The sequence below is a fragment of the Phycodurus eques genome, chromosome 15 (assembly GCF_024500275.1).
Source record: "Phycodurus eques isolate BA_2022a chromosome 15, UOR_Pequ_1.1, whole genome shotgun sequence".
NCBI lineage: Eukaryota > Metazoa > Chordata > Actinopteri > Syngnathiformes > Syngnathidae > Phycodurus > Phycodurus eques.
This window is the reverse complement of record NC_084539.1, coordinates 22,226,027-22,246,635: the sequence shown is the minus strand read 5'-3', so window position 1 is coordinate 22,246,635 and position 20,609 is coordinate 22,226,027. Positions and strand designations below refer to the sequence as shown.

The 20,609-nt window shown below is 42.6% G+C and overlaps 2 protein-coding genes across 15 annotated transcripts in view; one reads left to right on the top strand and one right to left on the bottom strand.

Moving 5' to 3' along the window:
• The window catches only part of garnl3 (GTPase activating Rap/RanGAP domain like 3), a 39,744-nt gene extending 28,282 nt beyond the window's left edge, over positions 1-11,462 (top strand). For 9 of the 14 annotated variants that reach the window (XM_061698582.1, XM_061698580.1, XM_061698574.1 and 6 more), the window contains 7 exons: positions 897-1,015; positions 1,788-1,923; positions 2,460-2,519; positions 5,967-6,206; positions 7,170-7,290; positions 7,454-7,606; positions 8,431-11,462. In XM_061698582.1, coding sequence (XP_061554566.1) covers positions 897-1,015; positions 1,788-1,923; positions 2,460-2,519; positions 5,967-6,206; positions 7,170-7,290; positions 7,454-7,606; positions 8,431-8,671 — 1,070 coding nt within the window. In that variant the 3' untranslated portion in view covers positions 8,672-11,462. Of the gene's footprint in view, positions 1-896; positions 1,016-1,787; positions 1,924-2,459; positions 2,520-5,966; positions 6,207-7,169; positions 7,291-7,453 lie in introns of all 14 variants that reach the window. The other 5 variants (XM_061698585.1, XM_061698578.1, XR_009769919.1 and 2 more) reach the window with 4 other exon arrangements.
• Positions 11,463-16,163: 4,701 nt separating this feature from the next.
• Positions 16,164-20,348, bottom strand: ptges (prostaglandin E synthase). Its single transcript, XM_061699164.1, has 3 exons — positions 20,022-20,348; positions 18,842-18,924; positions 16,164-17,643 (listed from the first exon to the last, which is right to left on the bottom strand). Exons 1-3 carry the CDS (start codon positions 20,127-20,129, stop codon positions 17,394-17,396), a joined length of 441 nt encoding a protein of 146 aa, XP_061555148.1. The 5' UTR covers positions 20,130-20,348; the 3' UTR covers positions 16,164-17,393.
• Between the last annotated feature and the right edge of the window lie 261 nt (positions 20,349-20,609).

Here is a 20,609-nt window from a genome sequence, read left to right as displayed (position 1 = left end):
ACACACACACACACACACACACACACACAAACACTAAACACAAATATACAAAGTCAAGCAAGTGTTATACTTGCGTATTATATTTGAACAGCGGACATTCAAGGTAACATTTCACACTCCAGATCAGAAGGGGGCAGCACTGCCATGTAGTATATCGTTTTCTGAAAGAAATGTTAATCAATATGCCAACATGTCGCCGAGATATTGATACTGTCGTTACTTGGGGTGAGACAAAATCTTGATATTGCATAATTTTTCTCTAAAGATATGACATCAATACACGCACATCTGATAGCAATACTGTTGCTGATATGTTTGGTAGGAAATACCGATATTGCGATGTACTGTCTCTCTCAAGGTACGGTATCAATTCATCAATGGTCAGGTATCGATACTGTGATACATTGCGTCATTTATTTCTCAAGATGTGTTATTGACGATGGTTATGGGTAAGATAAAGTATGGATACTGCCATTTACTGTACAGTATACATTTTCTCTCATAAATATGATATCGATACACCAGGATAAGAAAATAATACTGTCACTGAGGGGAAAAAGACGGAAAAAAAACGTCGATATTGTCACGTTTTGTGTTTTATTTTTCGCTGAAAAGATAAGATATCGATACACCGACATATAGATCGATATCAATACTGAAGAGAAAAATATTGGTAGATTGATTGTATCGACATGATACTGTCCCTCTTAGGTTGGGACACAATACTAATCTTACATTATACTGTATCATTTGTGGGTGAAGTAATGGGTTCATTATAATGATGCAGTGTATCATTTTCTTTGTGAAGATGCTGTTGGGGGTAGGACAACATACAGATATTGCAATATATGCTTTATTATCATTATCTTGACGCTGGCGTTTGTTTTTCTATGCAGTTTGCGCCTTCCCGTACATCCTGGCTTTCACCACAGATTCCATTGAGATCCGACTGGTGGTCAACGGCAACCTGGTGTACACGGCGGTGGTCCCGGAACTGCAGCTTGCCTCTTCGCGGGTCAGTACTGAATGTTTTGCTGGACTCCTAGATATTACTTTGATGGTGCAGTGCCTGCAGGATTTCCTGGTAGACAGTAGAGTTCATTATTCCATTAATCACAGGCAGTCGTCCAGGTGCTGAAGTTGAAAAGCAGCCCCAGACCATCGTACTGCTACTGCTACCACCGTGTTTGACTGCAGGCATGATGGTCTTTTTAATCAAATGCTGGTTTCCAAAAAGTGCAAATTTTGTCTCATCACTCCACAAAATCGTTCCCCAAAAGTCTTCAAGATGTTTGCTGGCAAAAAGTGCCTTTCTCAAGGTGGAGTGCTCAGTGAGGTTTGCAGTTCTTCGGCTACCCCTGGAGAGGTCCACGACTGTTCCTAGTTTTCTCTCATTGTGGATAATTACTTAGGCTGCCTGTGGTTCGCTGGTGTCCCAAAGGCTTAGAAATGGCTTTATAACGTTTTTTTTCAGATTGATATAGATTTGAATAACTCCGTTTCTCATTTGCTTGTACATTTTTGGGATGGTAAATATGCGAAAAAAATCAAAAAAATGAAATCAGGAAGCTGGGAAGTACTTTTCCACGTCACTGTATCCATCTCCAGCATTAGCACATGCTGCCGTCTCAGCTCTCATTTCACTCCAACTTTACGAGCCCAGTGGGGATAGTACGGCGCTCGGTCTGCACGGCTACCAAGCAATCACACCGCGCTCGTATTTCATCCGCACAAATACCGGGGAGCGGTCGCCTTGTCTTCGGTCAGAATTGTCCCGTCTTTTGCAGTCGGACATCTACTTCGTGTCGTCGGCGCCGGTGAGCTCGGCCTCCAATTGCAGTTCCAAGGACGCCAGCTCGCAGAGCTCCCCGCAGACGCCCACCGGCTACGAGATGCCCGTCTTCCCTTCGCCACTCGGGGACGGTAAGCCCCCCAGAAACTACATTTCAAAAGAATGATAAATGCCATAGGATGGATGATGTTGATCTTCAACTAAGGTCTGTGTGTTAAGGTTGGGTGAGTCCCGATACTAGGTATCGGGCCGGCATCGGTTTAAGGTTTAAGTTCAAGTTTAAAACGTTAGCTCGAACATCCCTAGCTAACGTTAGCTATCGGATCATTTTCGCACCCTCCGTTTGTATGTTTGTGATCTCAGGGTGACTTGATGTTTAGTCAGCACGCTGCAAATAATGTTATGGTGAAGCAGCATGTGGTTCATTTTGTATGCGCCATCCCATGTAACAACCGTATGTTTGTGATTACAAAGCCGACTCGCTGTTTAGTGAGCCGGTCTGCAAATAACCTGGAAATAATAACCATGAACAATCGTGTGTTTGTGTCCCATGTTGAAAATGTGACAACTTCCCTAAATGTGTTGTGTTGTGTTGTGTTTGTCGTGTCTGTGTGTGTGTGTGTGTGTGTGTGTGTGTGTGTAACCCTCTTCTTGGTCCCCGGTTCAGATTCAATACGGATCCCCTACGGTACCAAGCTTTCGCTGTACACGTCTAAGGACGCCGAAGGTATCGTTCACGCCGTACTAACGACCGCGCCGGAATGCGAAGTGAACGTCATGTCCTTCTCGCCCTTCCTTCTCCCACCGACCGCTCGAAAACGGACCGATAATGTTGAGCAAGCGCGAGGAGTAATTGGCGCGTGAGAGCGGAGGAAGAGCGGGCGCAAAGGTCGAGTCAAAGCTTAGCTTGAAATCCAAACCCTGGCTGTAAACCCGAATTTGAAACTTCAACTTGAAACCTTAACACTGGCTCTGAAAGCAGAGTTTGCAAGCCGAACCCTTGCTTGAAACCTTCATTTGAAACCCTAACCCTAGTTTCAAGCCCTAATTTGAAACACTAACCCTGGTTTGAAACCCTAACCCTAGTTTGAAACCGTAATTTGAGACCCTAACGCCGATTTGAAACGTTTGCCTTCTCGGGCTCTATTGCCCGACTAGCGCTGTAAGCTCTCGGCGTAACGGCGAGTCGGCGGACCGGAGCCGGTTTTGCTCGTTCCGTGGACCGGTGTACTGTGCAATAGTCTCGCAGGGAGGCATCTCTACATGCGGGAGGAGGGCATGATGATGATTTCAAAAAGAGAATCATGATGATAATAATAGTTATAGTAATTTTAGCAAAGATTCGTGGAAGTTGATGCACATGATTTGCTTTTGCGGGCCACCTAAAATGATGTGGTGGGCCAGATCTGGCCCCCCAGGCCTTGCGTTTGACACCTGTGGTTTCGAAGGAATTTCTGACAGCCAAATCAAGCGCATCTCGAGGGCACGCTGCCGCCGCGCCGGCGCGGACGGACGGCTCTGCCAAATCGGCAAACGTGCTCGCACAAAAATCCAAATGCGGCAGTTTTTACGCGGGCCGTCAACGAGGATAAGACCCGTCGTGTTTCAAACGAGAGTTTTCAAGCAAGGGTTAAAGATGAGAGCGGAATAAGCCGACTTCGAGGAGGGAGGAAGGAGGAAGGAGGAAGGAAGGGGGAAAGGACATGATTTACAGATTGCACTGTCGCCATGGAGACTTTTGTCACCCAAAATCCAAATGAGGAAAGGGGGCGGGGGGGTTTTCTGGAGCTGACAAAAATTCCAATTCAACGGGGGAGGTGTGGGGGACGGGGGTCATGTGATGTCACTGCAGCAATTAGCGCTAAAAGCTCTCGTAAAGATCTCATTTCATCGGCGGGCGTGACTCATGCGTGATGGCACATATTGCGGGATGCTCGCCAGATAACCCCAATCGCCCCAATAACCCGCGTGGCGCATGCTGACTGTTCATTGGAGAGCAGCAACAGTGCCCCCCAGTGTCCACTTCTACAACAGCCAAGGAGACGCCAAGGAAACCAAATGTGTCCTCCCAGAATCCGGAATTGTTTCCAATTGTGCTAATTAAGTGGAACTTTTTTCTTGTAACATTTGACAAAAAAAAACCCTCATTTGAAACCTTAACCCCAATTTGAAGCTCTACTTTGAACCCCCTGCCTCTGGTTGGAAACCCTAATTTGAGCCCCTAACCCTCTGAGTTGGGACCGTCTTTCCCGAAGGTTATTAATCTAGTGTTTCGGTGACGAGGACTCCACGTGAAGATTGTTTGCACGCAGTCACAATTTTCACACCAAGCTCACGCTAACGCGGCGCTGCACTGGTTTGCCGTACGCGGAGCCGGCCCGAGCCTCCCTCCGAGCTAAGTCCCGCCTCTCCCGCTATATAAAAACGTGAGCGCCTCAGTTTGCATCAGCGGTTATGCGGCGCAATGGCGAGTTACTTACTTGTCAAACCTGTGCGCCCGCGAGCTGGCCGCCGGCTGGCGCCTCTCGTTGCGATGTGGAAAGCCCCGCGATGACCCGGCGGGATGTATTTCAGCTACCGGAGGCTTTCGGCGGATATATTGTCACGGCTCAAACGTGTACTTTTGTGCAGGCATAAGAAAGATGCTCCCTGTGAGTCTCAAAATGTCATACAAGTGCGAAAATATACCTGCCTAAATGCAATTATATTCAAGCGCACTGTGAATGTTCGAGCTATACAATGTTACAGTGGCTAGCTGTAATACAAAATATTCCTTTTTAGGAATAACTGTCTCGCTTTTTAAGAACACTTAGGCCTACTAGACGTCTGAATTTTAATGCTAGTCATGATGGTGGTATTTCGATAGCCAAGTATTTTTTTTTTTTAGGCGATGACTTTGGTGCAGAAAGTTTGAGAACCACTGTGCTCCACAAAATACAGGAGCATCCATTTTTCAGCGGCGCGTAATTTCAGGCATTCGGCGGACACGCCCACAGCATTTGAGAGCTGAGACTAACGGCTTGATTTTTCACGTTTTCGAAGCCTCATTTCATCCAAATTGTTTTAATCGAATCTTTGCTAAAATTACTATAACTATTATTATCATCATGATTCTCTTTTTGAAATCATCATCATGTCATCGGCACTTAAAAGTGAGCGTTAGATCAAATAAATGCATTCAAGTCAAGCCAAAACTTCAATAGTGATGTAATTGAACAGAGGTACTTGAAAGAAGGCGACAAAATGCTTTGAAAGCAAAATAGAAAAAGGAATCATAATTTGGGGCAAAATCTTAACGGTAACAAAACTCCCTTTAATCCAAAGATGTAACCATTTTTTTGTCACTCTGCTCTTGCTTCGAATTAGTCCGCCCCAAATAATATAACGATACAAATATTCTTGACTGTTAATTACTCTTGTAACGCCCCCTAGTGGTCGCAAGGCCCTAAGCAGGCGCTGATTTAGCTTGTGTCTTGGGCCGGCGTCGGCGGTCCATTTCGCTCGAGCTTGGCCGCCAGTGTTGTCACTCGCGGTGCATTCAAGGACTTCAAACCGGCTTTAACTGGCCTGCTGAATGGAACTTTCCTGTCACGTTCCGAGCCAAAGAAGTGTGCTTGAATGCACCGCCAAACTGCTTTTCAATGAATATTTTGACATTTTGGCGTCGCTTAGCTTGGCATTATTGTCGTAACGTCAACTTTTTTTCTCGTAACATCGCGACTTTATTCTCACAAATCACGACATTGCTGTAAAATAATTACTTTTTTGTCATAATATGACAATTTCCTCGTGAAACATCACAACTTCTCCTAACATTTTTTTTTTTTCGACAAAAAATACGACGACAAATTTTTTGCGTAATATTCACATTTTTTTTTCTCTAAAAATCTCCCAACATTGCGGCTTTATCGTCGTAACGTCAACTTTTTCCATCGCAACTTTAGCCTCACCAATGACGACTTTGCTTTTTTCTTGTACCATTACGACAATGCTGCTAGTTGTTTCCGATCATGAAGCTCAAACTAAGCAAAGCTAGCCAATTCCTTCCGCGCCACGCCCGAAATGTCAAATGATTTTTTTTTGTTGTTTTTTTGTTTTTCCTGAGAATAGTCAATTGTGACAATTGTGTCAGGACGTGCTAAAGTTGTCGCGCTGGGCTGTGGCCTCCTCGCAGGCGAGTCTGCGTGCAAGCACATCTTCAAGATCCCTCTGTGCAACCTGGCGGGCCGCAGCATCGAGAGACCCCTCGAGTCGCCGCTGGCCGGCAAGGTCCTGACGGCGCCGACCGCCGCCGCCCCGCCGACCGCCGCCGCGTGCGCCGTCCCGCTGGTGTCGGCCACGCATTCGCTGTCGCTGTCTCTGTCGCGCATGGAGATCAAGGAGATAGCCAGCCGCACGCGCAAGGAGCTGCTCGGTAAACTTTACGTACTGCTGTTTTGGCTTGTTTGAGCAATTATTTAAAGAGAAAAAGCAATAGAAAATAAAGTTGAAATATCTCAAATTAAAATCATGTTTCAAACACATATTTGAAAAAATTATCAGTTACGTTATTTTCATATTTATCTTTTGTATTTTTATTTTCCATTGCTTTTGCAGTATTACTTTACATATTTACATTTAAAAAATCCAATGCATATGATAATAATTATCTCATTTTTTACATTGAATTACTTGTAATTCCTTTATGATTAAATAACCAATGATTTAATCAAATAAGTGTTAAAGCTATATGTAAAAGTGTTTCTTTTACTTTTTTATTATTTACAATAAATAAGTAACTAATCAACAAGTTTATTTCTTTGTGTATTAAAAGAAATTATGAAAAATGAATATCAGAATTATTTTCTATTTTTTTAATTCAATTATGTATAGTTTAATTTAATTATAATTAATAAACCAATTATTTAATCAAATGAGTCAAAATGTTAAATGCTTATACAACATTGTTCACTGTGTTTACTAAATAATTATTATTCACCAAATATTTTATGAAAAAAATCAATGTTTATGTAAAATTCTTGATAGACAAATTATAGAAATATTAAATGAATGTATGTATATATTGTATTGTACATTATTGACCATTTTAATTTTTACCCCCAGAAAGTTAACCCATGAATTCATAAAAACCAATAAAATACTGTACATGGAAAATTATTTTATACTAAGATTTTCTTCTTTTATCATTTACAATTACAATAATTCAATTAACCACTTATTAGAAAATAATAAATGTACGTATATGTAATTATGTAACATTTTTCTATTTAGAACAAAATAACCAATTATGTAGTCCAATAAATTTGAAAAACGAAAGAAAAAGACATTGAGTGCACGGGCCTTCACGAATATAACAAGAAAAACACAATTTCAACAGGCCTGACGGAAGAACCGAGCAGTAAATCAGACGGCGGTGCGTCCAAAGCGAGTAAAACGAGCAGGAAGAACGCGGCGGAGGAACCCAGAGCGAGAGCGCTAACGTCCACCAACAGTGACAGGTCAGACGGCGTCTCCTACACCAACCTACTGGAAAACGTACTTGACGAATATATTCGTCCGTGGCACTAAACGGTTGACAAATTGAAACGTCCGCGGCAGTGAACGAGTTAGTAACCACACCAGAAGAAGACAAAACGCCCAGAATAATTTCTCCCTCATCAGGTTGGACTGTGAGGCCGGCGACGCCGACTTGGAGGTGGCGTCCATTTTGGAGGCCGAGCCGGAGACGTCGGTGCTTCGGGCCGACAGTCCGCCGCCGCTCGCCGGCGCCTTCGCCCTCGCCGCATCCTTCGAGGAAGACGTCCTGGACCTCAAGTGAAGACAATCCCGCCGTGCACTTCTCTCAAACAACCACTACCGTACCTTTGACGCTACTCACAAAAAGTTTGGAACATATTATTTCTATATAATAACAACAATAACATATGATTATTGGACTTTTCGGGGGAAATTTCAGGATGAACCTAAAATGCACGGACGTGAACTCCCTTTTAACACATGCATACGTATTAAAACACTCTTGAACGTATTAAAACGCGCTTTTTAAAATATTATTTAGCGCCCATTCCCACTCTCTTGCTGACGGGCATTGGGAGGCTATCATATAACATCACTTTGAGGGAAGGAAACGAAGACTCTCATTCACAGTTTTCCAATAAAATTGATTTGTCTCTCCCAGTTGGAGTGTGAAAGGAAATGAAAGATTGTATATTTAAACAAATTGTTCAACCAAACCATATTTTGTCTAACCAAAGTGTGCTAGTTTAAAGCTAACATATAATGGGAAATGCCATAGACTGGCTAACGTAAATTAGCATCATTTTTACGGTAATTGGAAACCTTCAAACAACTGCCACTTGAATGGAGCAGTTTAGAATTCTGCCGCCTTGTTGGACAACAGCAAGAAATGCAAAAAGTACAGGAAACATTCAATGTCCGTCCAAAAGTTTGGAAAAGGTCAAAGTTCACCTGTAAAGATTATACTGCATTGACCCTGAAATGTCACTCGAAAAGTCAATGTCCCGAACTTTTTGTGAGTGGCGCGTATACTTTTATTGAATACGATTGCTCTGCTTTTGAGGGGTTTTTTTTTGCTGTTTTTTTTGTTGTTGCATTCCTTCCATCTGCCCTCTTTCAAGATGGCTGCCGCATTCCTTCCGTCTGCCCTCTTTCAAGATGGCTGCCGTGCCAGCCGGCCGTGTCCGCGCGTGCGTGTTTGGAATCAAAACCCAAAGAGTGGCGACCCGACACGCTCCAGCTTCTTCCCGCGGTCATTTCGAGCGACTCCCGAAACGTTTCAACGTGAATTCAAAGAAAGAAAGAAAGAAAAAGACGAGTCACGTTAAACTCGAGTTTGCTCATTTAAGTGTCGTATCATAAGATGTGATTATTCTTTTCCGGAAAAATGCTTGTAGAAGTCTGTTTATAGATAAAGTAGCGCTATGTCTGGGATGCATATTTATAGATGTGTTATATCAAAACAAATCCATTTTATTCTTTTATTGAGTCTATTCAAAATAAAGGGTAGGACGTTCCGAGCTGTCTTCTATGGCGAGTTTCGCTTTTGTTCAGTGTACACAGGTTCAAAACAGGGCTGGAGGTCTCTCACAAGTGCCATTTCCCAGCAGCCAGCGCGGAACTGCGTCACCTCTTTCCGGGGTTGGCCGTAGCAGCCATGATTGTAGTCCTTTTCCAGCTAGCCGAGTTATTCCAAATTAGCACCAGATGTCCTGTCCCCCAAAGCAAATTTCAACAAAATACAGTGAACCCTTGTTTATCGCGGGGGACACGTTCCCAATCCACACGGAAAACCCGCTAGCTTAATGCGAACACATCGTTAGCCTGGGAACAAGTCATTTTTTTTTTATGTTTTTGGAAAACACGACAAATTCAACAAACAAGAAAAGTCAATTTTCCTCATTTTAACTTTTGCACTTTACCATGACCTGAATGAATGAAATAAAAAAAAAAAGGAATTTTTTTTTTTAATTGATATTGTGACAGATGACTTGTGCAATTATGCTATTTGGCTAACAATATAATGTGAAACGCCATGGTAGACTAATGAAGATTAGCATTGATGTTACAGTACCGCTAACTATAAACTTTCAAACAGCTTCTCCTTTAACACACCCGGAGCAGCAACACATACAAAAACAGTGTACAACCAAAAAAACACAGCATCTACTTAAACACCACAATGGTTTACCAGTTACTCTGCTCGCTTAATGCTAAGAAAACAAACACAATTAGCATAGATCTTACGTAATACACTTCTATTTTAACACACACATGGAGCAGCAACGCACACAAACAGAGCAGAATACAAAAGAGAATTAAACATTGTATACTGACACCAAAATGTTCAACCAAACCAGATCATTTTGTCGCATCAAAGTCTGCGACTTTAATACTAACATACAGTAGAATGCGAAACTCCATAGATGGACTAACTTAAATTAGCGTAAGATGAGGCGTCGAACGGATTAGTCAGCTCGACAACAAGCCAACTTTATTACTCCGCGTTGACATTTAAACGTCAACCGGTCGCTAATCAAGTTTTGGGACATTTTCCAATTGGCCCGTCGACTCGTCGCCTCTGTGCTGCCGTCGCGGGACGATAAACGCTGCGTCGAGCAGCGAAATGTCCGCCCGACGCGGCAAAAGCAGCGCAAGGTTACGGTATTCCAACCTCCAAACGAACTGCAACTATTTTACACACACGGAGCATCAACACATACGAACAGCATACGACAATACTCCGACTTATGACTCGCCTGTATACTGTAAAAACTCATTAAAACGCTAAAAAAACAAACAAAAAAAAACATTATATAGCAACGGTGCGAACGGAGAACTGCGACATAGCAGGTGTTCACTGTATTTGTGTACAAATATTCTTTTAAATGAATGCAGGAGACGTCCCCTTAAAACACTGAATGGCTCACTTTCGCCTCCTGAGGTTTCGCGTGGCATCGCGAGCGTAGATATTTAGCCAAGTGTGTTCACCATTTTAAAAAATAAATCAATACATAAATAATACATTTACAATCCAAAGTGAAGTTGATCAAGCAAAACGAGCTTCTTAACGAGCAGCAGCCGTCTTATAACTTGCATAACTTGCTTTTCACGTCCTCCACCCAGGAAAAGTGAACAAACAAACAAAAAAACGTTATGAAATGTTTACAAAGGTACTTCTCGCTCACGTTTGTTGTGAGCGGCCGGCTTGCCCTCCCAACATTTATCCCCCCTTTCTTTTCTTTGTTCTACCTCCCCTTGGCTGTTTTTGTTGTAACTTTTGTTGTTGTTGTTTGGGCTGTTGCTGAACCTCTGTGTGGTATCGAAACGAAAGAAAATGAACACACGCGCACTATGGAAAGCCCTTAGAGCATTTATTCCGTATTCTTGGCATCCAGGTTAAGGTCTGTGTACTAGTACATTCTTTGTCCTCACTAGTAAGACAACTCAGGGCACTAGTGGAATGACTGTCCTGCTAGCAAAGTGTTTTCCACTACTGTATGACATTCCTGCACACTAGTAGCACAACTGTGCCAAACAAGTCGGACAACTACCTGACCAGTGAGGCAAAATTGTGTATGTGTTGACATCTGCGCGCTACTAGTACTACTAGTGAAGCGCTAGATGTTAACTAGTCAAATTTTATAATGTCACTAGTGGTACTAGTAGCACACAGTTGTCAACTGGTGCATAGTTTTGCCTCCCTAGTAGCATGTAGTTGTCCGACAAGTACGCCAAAGTTGTCCTACTAGTGCAGACAGAGTGTACTAGTAAGCTGGATATTGAATAAACGCTCAAACGGCTTTACGTCAACACACACAAATACACACACGCACGCACGCACGCACGCACGCACATACAGGGAAAAAAAAAACAACACCAAGTGTCTTAAAAATATTGTACCGCCATCGTTTTTAATGCCAAGTACTACTTGTAAATGTTTGTGTATCAAATGTGGCCTCAAATTATGAAGCAGAGCTGAACACCTATTATGATGATGATTTATTATTATTATTATTATTATTATTGTTGTTGTTGTTGTTGTTATGACTATGATTATTGGAGCAGTTATTTTGAACCAGTGCTGTAGACCACCGCTGTGAAAGTAGGTATTTCTGTTTATTGATATGTAATAAATATTTATGGAATTTGAGCTGTTTTTTGTGTGTGTGTGTGTAAACTGTTCAAGTGTTTGTAGAACTCTGCCGATTATTTCCAGTCCAAGTGAATTTGGGCTGTTTGTTGAATCAGGTTGCAGCCAACTTTCCTGCCTGTTTTATGGCCTCTCGCTGAACAAGCCGCTCGGCGGTCCAACGTAAACACGGCCTCCTGACGGGAAGAACCAGGGGGAGAGGAGAGAAAATGGGAACAACGCGCACGAACAGTCAAACGCGGGAAAAAAAACGAGTCAAAAGGTCAAAGAAAAAGGTCAAATTTGGATTCAAATGCCGAAAAGATGATTTGGAGCGCCGCATTCCATTTGGCTCAGTCTCCCTGGTCAACTCGTTGTTGGTTATATCTACCTATAGAAGGTAGCTTTTGGTGGTGATTGACGCAAGGGTCCAAATTAATCAATTACAAGGTAAAAAAATGACATTTGCAAGAAAACACACCCGAGACTTTCCAAATATGTAAGTATAGTTTCAATACGCCCTCGTGTGATGATGCAATTACTGAAAAACATATTTTTGCGCAGGTCGTTTTTTTTCTGGTGCCAATTGACTCAAGGTGAGCACCGTGGGTCAAAAGTCATCTAATTAGCAACAAACCATGTTAAAGAACTCAATGGAAAATGTCCAAAATACAAAAAGTAACAATATGCCCTCATGTGGTGATGCAATAACCCCTAAAAACATTTGTATGTGGCTTGTTTTCCGAGCCGATTGAGTCGAGGTGAGCTCCTTGGGTCAAAATGTATCCATTTCCAACAGACCGCATCAAGTCATGCCTCGTATTAAAGCACTCAAAGGGGACTTTCTAAATATGTAACTAGTTGATCAAAATGCCTTTATGTCGTGACACAATGATCCAAACAACATTTTTTCACGTGGACCTTTTTTGTGCCTTGGCTCAAACCGAATCGGTATCAAGGTCAAATATCGACAGCGGGTACGGAAAGTTTTCAGACCCCCTTAACTTTTTCACTCTCTATTATATTGCAGGAGTTTGCATGTCCTCCCCGCGCCCGCGTGGGTTTTCTCCGGGCACTGCGGTTTCCTCCCGCATCCCAAAAACGTGCGTGCTAGGTTCATTGAAGACTCTAAATTGCCCGTAGGTGTGAATGTGAGTGCCAATGGTCGTTTGTTTGTATGTGCCCTGCGATTGGCCGGCAACCGGTTCGGGGTGTGCCCCGCCTCCTGCCCGATGATAGCCGGGATGGGCTCCGGCACGCCCGCGACCCGCGTGAGGAGAAGCGGCTCAGAAAACGAATGTACACACAGGACCCCATATTGACAGAAAACAAAACGGAATTGTTGACATTTTTGCAGATTTAAAAAAGAAAAACTGCAATATCACACAGCCAGAAGTATTCAGAGCCTCTGCTGAGTATTTAGTAGCCGCACCCTTTTGAGCTAATCCTTTGAGCTCGTCTTTTTGGGAATGACGCAACAAGTTTTCACACCTGGATTTGGGGATCCTCTGCCATTGCTCCTCGCAGATCCTCTCCAGTTCTGTCAGGTTGGAGGGTGAACGTTGGTGGGCAGCCATTTTCTGGTCTTTCCAGAGATGCTCAGTTGGGTTTAAGTCAGGGCTCTGGCTGGGCCATTCAAAAACGGACTTGTTCTGAAGCCACTCCTTCGTTATTTTAGCTGTGTGTTTCGGGTCATTGTCTTTTTTGAAGGTGAACCTTCGGCCCAGTCTGAGGTCCTGAGCACTCTGGAGAAGGTTTTGGTCCAGGATATCCCTGTACTTGGCCGCATTCATCTTTCCTTCGATTGCAACCGGTCTCCCTGACCCTGCAGCTGCAAAACACCCCACGGCCCGATGCCGCCACACCACCGCGCTTCACCGCTGGGACTGCATTGGACAGGCGATGAGCGGTGCCCGCTTTTCTCCACACATGGCGCTTAGAATTTCGGCCAACCGTTTCTAGCTCGGTCTCATCAGACCAGAGAATCTTATTTCTCACCATCTCGGAGTCCTTCAGGTGTTTTTTGAGCCAACTCCATGCGGGCTTTCACGCGTCTTCCGGCGGGCCACTCTGCCGTCAAGCCCCGACTGGCGGAGGGCCGCAGTCACGCTTGACTTTCTAGACTTTCTTTCTTCCATCTCCCGACTGCATCTCTGGAGCTCAGCCACCGCGATCTTTGGGTTCTTCTTGACCTCTCTCACTTTTCTCCCCCGATTGTTCAGTTCGGCCGCACTTGGAAGGGTTCGAACGTTGTCCATTTCAGGATTATGGAGGCCGCTGTGCTCTGAGGAACCTCAAGTGCAGCAGAAGGTTTTTCGTAACCTTGGCCAGATCTTTGCCTTGCCACAATTCTGTCTCTGAGCTCTTCAGGCAGTTCCTCTGACCTCATGATTCTCATTTGCTCTGACATGCACTGTGAGCTGTAAGGTCTTCTATAGACCTGTAGGGGTGTGGCTTTCCTCATCGAGTCCAAACACAGCTGGACTCCAATGAAGGTGTAGAACCATCTCAAGGATGATCGGAAGAAATGGACGGCGCCCGACCGAGTTCGATATATGAGTGGCACAGCAAAGGGTCTGAAGACTTCTGGCTGTGTGACATTTCAGTTTGTCTTTTTCAATAAATCAGCAACAATTTCAACAATTCCTTTTTTTTCCTGTCAATATGGGCTCTTGTGTGGACATTAATGAGGGGAAAAATGAACTTAAATGATTTTAACAAATGGCAGCAATGTAACAAAGAGTGAAAAATTGAAGGGGGTCTGAAAACTTTCCGTACCGACTGTATTTGCAAAAAACCATATCACGTCATAGCTCATATTAAACCACTTAATGAGGACTTTCCAAATATGTTGCGAGTATATCACTACACCCTCGTCACATGGCGCAGTGACCAAAAAACGTGTTTTTATGAAGGTCGTTATTTTTGGGGGGGATTTCTTTAACTGGTAAAAAAGACACAAATATGGCACATTAATATTTTGGCAAGTTACCCTAAATGTGTCGTCACTGGATGTATTTACACTTCCTGCTAATAAAACATTTTTTTTTAAAAACACTTTTTTTCAAGTACGTGCTGACACACGTCAAGGTTATGGCCACGCCCCTCATGCCCTGGATTAAATGGCTTTTACCAGAAACCTCCCACACTCTCGTGTTTCTTTTGTCCGTGAGGAAAACTCTTCATGGCCCAGAATTCCGGCTCAGGAACATGACTCACAGCCTGTTGGAAAATCCCCAGGGAAAAAAAAAAAGAAAAAACACTTTTTTTTTTTTTTTTCAAGGTGTAATCATAAAACATTCCTTTGAGGCATGAGGTGATAAAAAAAAAAAAAAAAGAGCATTTCAGGGTGCTGCTGTAATAGCTGTGGCGTCCTCCCCGCCCTGGTTCGGGGCCCCTCAGGATATGAACGCAATTACATAACTGGCCCAGGAATGCTGGAATTGCACACTGGATGAAAAGCAGGGGGCCTCGCACTTGCTCGTTAACTATTCTATCAACACTATATAGGGAGTTTTATACAGTGGACCTAGATAGTTCCGTAAAAAAAAGTTCACTAAAAGTCCTTTTGTAGTGATTAGGGAGTAGGGAATGAGCGAACTGCGTTCGGAATCTTTCGCTCTTTCCCTACTCCCTAATCACTACGTAGGGATTTGTATATCGCAGATCCAGTTAGTCCCTAAAATGTCCACGCAAAGTAATCACTATATCGCGATTTGATATAGTGCACTACGTAGTTCAGTTTTTATCACTTTCCGGCCGTCGAGAAATTGAAGACTATTGGATAACATCACTTTCAAGAAAGGAAAAGAAGACCAAATATGAGGACGCTTGCTTCAAGCTGTTTATTTGTCACTGCTGTAAAGTGGACACATCCAACAGAAGACAATCAAACATTGGCCATTTAAACAAACAACAAAAATGTTCAACCAAACCACGAAAGAACAAAAGTCCGCTCGGTGAATCCGGACACACAACGCGAAAGGCCACGTCATTTTTAAGAGATGAGTCGGGATTTCATTGAGGAAAAGTTGTCATTTCGACTGAATGCAATTTGAACTTTATGAGAAAAAAGTGACATCGTTTTTGGGGGAAAGAAAAATCATAATTTCTACAAAACGAGTGGTCATTTTGTTTTTAAAAGTGTCTTCATCTTCATTAGAAAAAGTTATTTCATTGAGAGAATGCATGGTCATTTTTTTTAGGGAAAAGGCTAATTTTCTAGTGGAAAAAAAGTTAGATTAGATTTTTTATTTCATTGAATTGAAATTAAAAAAAGCAGTCATTTAAGTAATAGTTTTGCCTGAAATCTTTTTGGGGAGAAAATGTCATAATTTGTTTGACACAAAGTAATAATTTCATTGAGGGAGAAAAAAGCGCTGATTTTTCTGAAGAAAATTTCACAGGCTTCACAAAAAAATGGTAGATTTCATTAGGAAAATGTCATCATTTTCATGAGAAATTTGGTAATTCTATTGAGAAAACCTCCGAATTTTAGGGGAAAAGTCCTAATTTTATTGAGCAAAATTTCGAAATTCTCACACAAAATAGGTGGGAATAAACGACAAAGACGAGCTAATGGAAATCACCATACAGTAGATGTTACGGTAATTCTAAACCCGCAAACAGCTGCTACTTCGCACACATGGAGCAGCGACACATACAAACAGAGCATACAACGAGACTCACGGGCATATATTCTTTTTGAATAAAGTTAAAATATTGCGAGAAAAAAAGTCTGCACGGACAGATTTTATTTTCAACTTGCACACACCCAAAACGACAACAACAACAACAAAAACAATCATTTTATTACAGTTAACGTTTTATCTTAAATAATTAAATAAATATTCAGACATGAAATATTCAGCCCTTGTGAGGCGCTTCCTTCGCATTTTCAAGTAGAGACAAAAAAAACCGGCAAAAAGAGCCACCGTGAGTCGATTCTTAATGCTGTCACGACACACTTCGACCCAACATATTGTTTGCGTGTAAACATCCGGTGAAAATCAGACTTTAACAAACATTTTTCCCAGCTCAAGAGGCCACCCGAAAATGTCATCAATATCGTTCACGAAATAATCGCGTATGAGCGGTCCATTGAGGACTCCGCATTGTCTTTGATGTTTACGAAAGCACGTACGGTCGGTTCGCTAAATTGTCTTTTTCATGTTTCCGAAAAACTCTTGACAAAAATCCCCCAAATACCGAACAAGGTGTGAGATCCGTGGCTGTTTACCAAAGTACGCGCGTTCAGTTCACTTAAGGCTAAGTTGATTCCGATGTGTATCAAATTGTGTTTTATGTTTACAAAAAGTCCACTTTTTTGTTTGAATCTGTAAAATAACAGAAACGAATACGAAGACACACATACATTATGTTTGTTGAGGACGAAATTGTTTTTGATGTTTACCAAAACACAAAATGTGCGTTACGTTCGTTGAAAACCGATGTTTACGAAAACATACAGGTTAAGTTTACTAAAAAAACTAAATCGACTTCAATGTTTACGAAACTGCATATGTTAGGTCTGTGGAAGGCTAAATTGCCTTTGATGTTCATAAAAATGATATATATTTTTTTGAATTGAGTCTGAAAAAAAGACGTTTGCGGAAGACTGATATTTCTGAAAACACGTACATTAGCTTTGTTGAAGACAATGTTTACAGTCACACTGAATTTATTTATTCTGAATTTGTCTTCGATGTTCATGAAGTGACTTATTTTGTTTTATTCCAAAAAAAAAAAAAAAAAAAAAAAAAAACCCAAAACAATTATTACGAAGGCAAATATGTCAGGTTCGCTGACGACAAAATTGTCCTCCGTGTTTACGAAAACACCCGATTGTCTTCGAGGTTGAAGAAAACGAGCAAGTTCGGGAAACCCTCGCCCGTCGCCTTCAATAAACTTCAGAGTCCGATGTCGGTTTAGCGGCGAGTGGCGATGGCGCGCTTAAGCGTAGGTGGCGACCGCCGCCAGGATCTGCAGCGCCATGGACACGCAGGGCACCTGCGCCGCCACGTAGGCCAGCGAGCGGGTGGGCGCCGGCAGAGCGGCCAGGTAGGCCACGCTGTGCAGCATCCGGCACGCCGTGAACGCCAGGAAGTGGAGGCGAGCCGTGGCCGGAGACGGGCCCGTCATGGAGTAGATGGTGCCCAGGAAGAGGAAGGGGAAGATGTTCTCCATATCGTTGCGGTGGGCCCTACATGGCGCAAAAAGGAAGATGTTAGCTAAGATGAAGACATGAACAGTACTCATCGTTTGGCACCCGCGGAGTTACCTATGCGCTGATTGATTTTCTTTCCCCAATTTCTTTTTGGATTTTTTTTAAATTATATTTTCCTTTTTCTTTTTGTTCTTTTTTCTTTTTTTCGGAGGAACCAACCCCGAAAACACTTAGTAGCGGATTATAAGCCCTGCTTATTCACCAATTTTTGGGTTAAAAAAATAATAATAATTAAAAAAAAAAAAAAATTCTGGAAACAAAAAAAGAGTTCAATGCAGTTTTAATGGGTGTCAATTTTCTATGGAGTTTCGCTATTCGCCATTTGGCCTATCCCCCACAAATAGTGGTAGTGCACCGTAATAATTGTTGAACATGATTTGCAAATCATTTGATTCTGTTTTTATTTATGTTTAACACAACGTCCCAACTTCATTGGAACCAGGGGATCTCCGATTTTGTTTTCAATTACTCACCTGCACATCTGTGATACAGTCAGCTGCATAGGCAAATTGGTTTAAATGTAGCAAAGATCAGTTGGGGTCTTGGCAGAAAAAAAAAAAACCCTACGAATGACCTTATCCATTTAAAACACAAGCCACAGTCAGAGTTTTATGAAATAAATTCCCAAATACCAACCTTAGCCCGACGAATAGCTAATCCACGCACTCGCAACAATATCGAAAGGAACAAATGTAAGTAAAAAGCAATGTTTAGCTTGATTTTCTACAACTCCAGTCCTGTGGTTCAAAACATTACCGTAATGAATTCCTGGTACCCATAATGTTATTTTGCTGCCTGGATTGGCAAGATAGTAAGTGTCAGGAGTAGCGGAAATGGTTAACCCAGGAAATTGCCTGTTCACTCCTCCACATGTCCGCATGGGCTGTTGTTCAAGCAGGGCACGCCTAATAGGCATGTGCTTGTGTCGTGTGTGTGGATGGCGACCTCACGTGGATAAGCAAAACACTTGCACCTCTTTCTAAAGTGCAGTTTTACAAATTGGCATTGCAATGCATACATGGAACGTATGCATGTATATATTAATATTGCAAAGAATTCGTCAATACTTTGCAGATTGCATTTACTGCGGGGGTTTCCTGGACTGTAACCCCCGCAATAAGCGAGCGTTTCCTGCTGTGTGGTGACACTTTAGTGTTCCGCGAGCGGGCCATACCTGCGGCATCGTTCCACGTCAGGATCCAGCCTGTGGTACTGCAGTCCGCCGTGTCTCATCGCGTCCTCGGGGTTGGCAAAAGCCTTCGCATTCCGACAAAACAAAACGGCAAAGTTACAGTCTTGAAATCAGTGAGGCCGGATTGAGCATTCACTCACTCACCCTTCCATTTGTCGCGGCAACCTCTTTTCATTATGAAAATCCATCCATCCATCCATCCGGAGTATTCATTCACTCCTTCACGCACTCACTTCCATCTGTTCTACGGTGGCTGAGACAGCTCACAACAAATGCAAACGGCACAACGGAACACATTAAAAGCACAACATAGCGGCATTAAGTTAGAACGGAAGTGACCGCGGGACTCCCCCCCCCGACTCTCTCATGCATCCGGGAACTAGCGGGAACTCATAGGACAAAACATTCGCTCACTCACTCACTATATATTCTCAAAATATTCATCCAGTCACTCACTCACCATTTATTCTCAATATTCATCCACTCACTCACTCATTCACTATTTATTCTCAAAATATTCATCCAGTCACTCACTCACCATTTATTCTCAACATTCATTCACTCACTCACTATATATTCTCAAAATATTCATCCAGTCACTCACTCACCATTTATTCTCAATATTCATCCACTCACTCACTCATTCACTATTTATTCTCAAAATATTCATCCAGTCACTCACTCACCATTTATTCTCAACATTCATTCACTCACTCACTATATATTCTCAAAATATTCATCCAGTCACTCACTCACCATTTATTCTCAATATTCATCCACTCACTCACTCATTCACTATTTATTCTCAAAATATTCATCCAGTCACTCACTCACCATTTATTCTCAACATTCATTCACTCACTCACTCAATCACTCACTATATATTCTCAAAATATTCATCCAGTCACTCACTCACCATTTATTCTCAACATTCATCCACTCACTCACTCAATGTATCATTGCATCCATATGTCTGAAAACACTCACTCGCTCACTCTCTGTATCATTGCATCCATGTGTGTGAAAAACATTCATTCACTCACTCACTCACTAGTTATTCTCGAAATATTCATCCAGTCACTCACTCACCATTTATTCTCAACATTCATCCACTCACTCACAATGTATCATTGCATCCATTTCTGAAAAACACTCAACTCACCTTCTTCCTTAGCCTGACTTGTCCCGTGATGAAGGCCAGCATGTACATCTTGAGCACCAGCAGCACGGCGTAGAAAACAAAACAGGAGAAAACGTTGTTTCTTAACATGACTGCGACGGAAAAAAAATATCCTGCGGTGATCCAAAAGGGAAGTGGCGGAAAAAGTGGAGCACAGGAACGCTGCGTGCTGAAGTCAGAGTCCACCGAGGGGGGGTCGATATTTGTAGTCTGCGTTAGCCTCCACCCACTGACTCAAATGATGGTGACGATGATGATGATGATGACGGCAGCCTGAGCTGGAACCCAAAAAGCATTCATGGAGGATTCTGCCGTGTTTTCCCCACACGTGAGATGTCGAAACATGCATCACCGCTGCCCTCGGGACACGGCCAGTGACAACAACTCAGGAGCTTCAATTCTTTCTTTTTCTTCCCCCCCCCAAGAGTTGTAAAGCACGCGTGTCAAACTCAAGGCCATAAAGGTTTTGCTTAAATTTTGTTTTTCTGGGGAAGAAAAAAAAAAAAAAATAGCCATAAAGCTGCTAAAAACCTGTCATGGCTAGCCATATGTTTAAAAAAAAACAACATC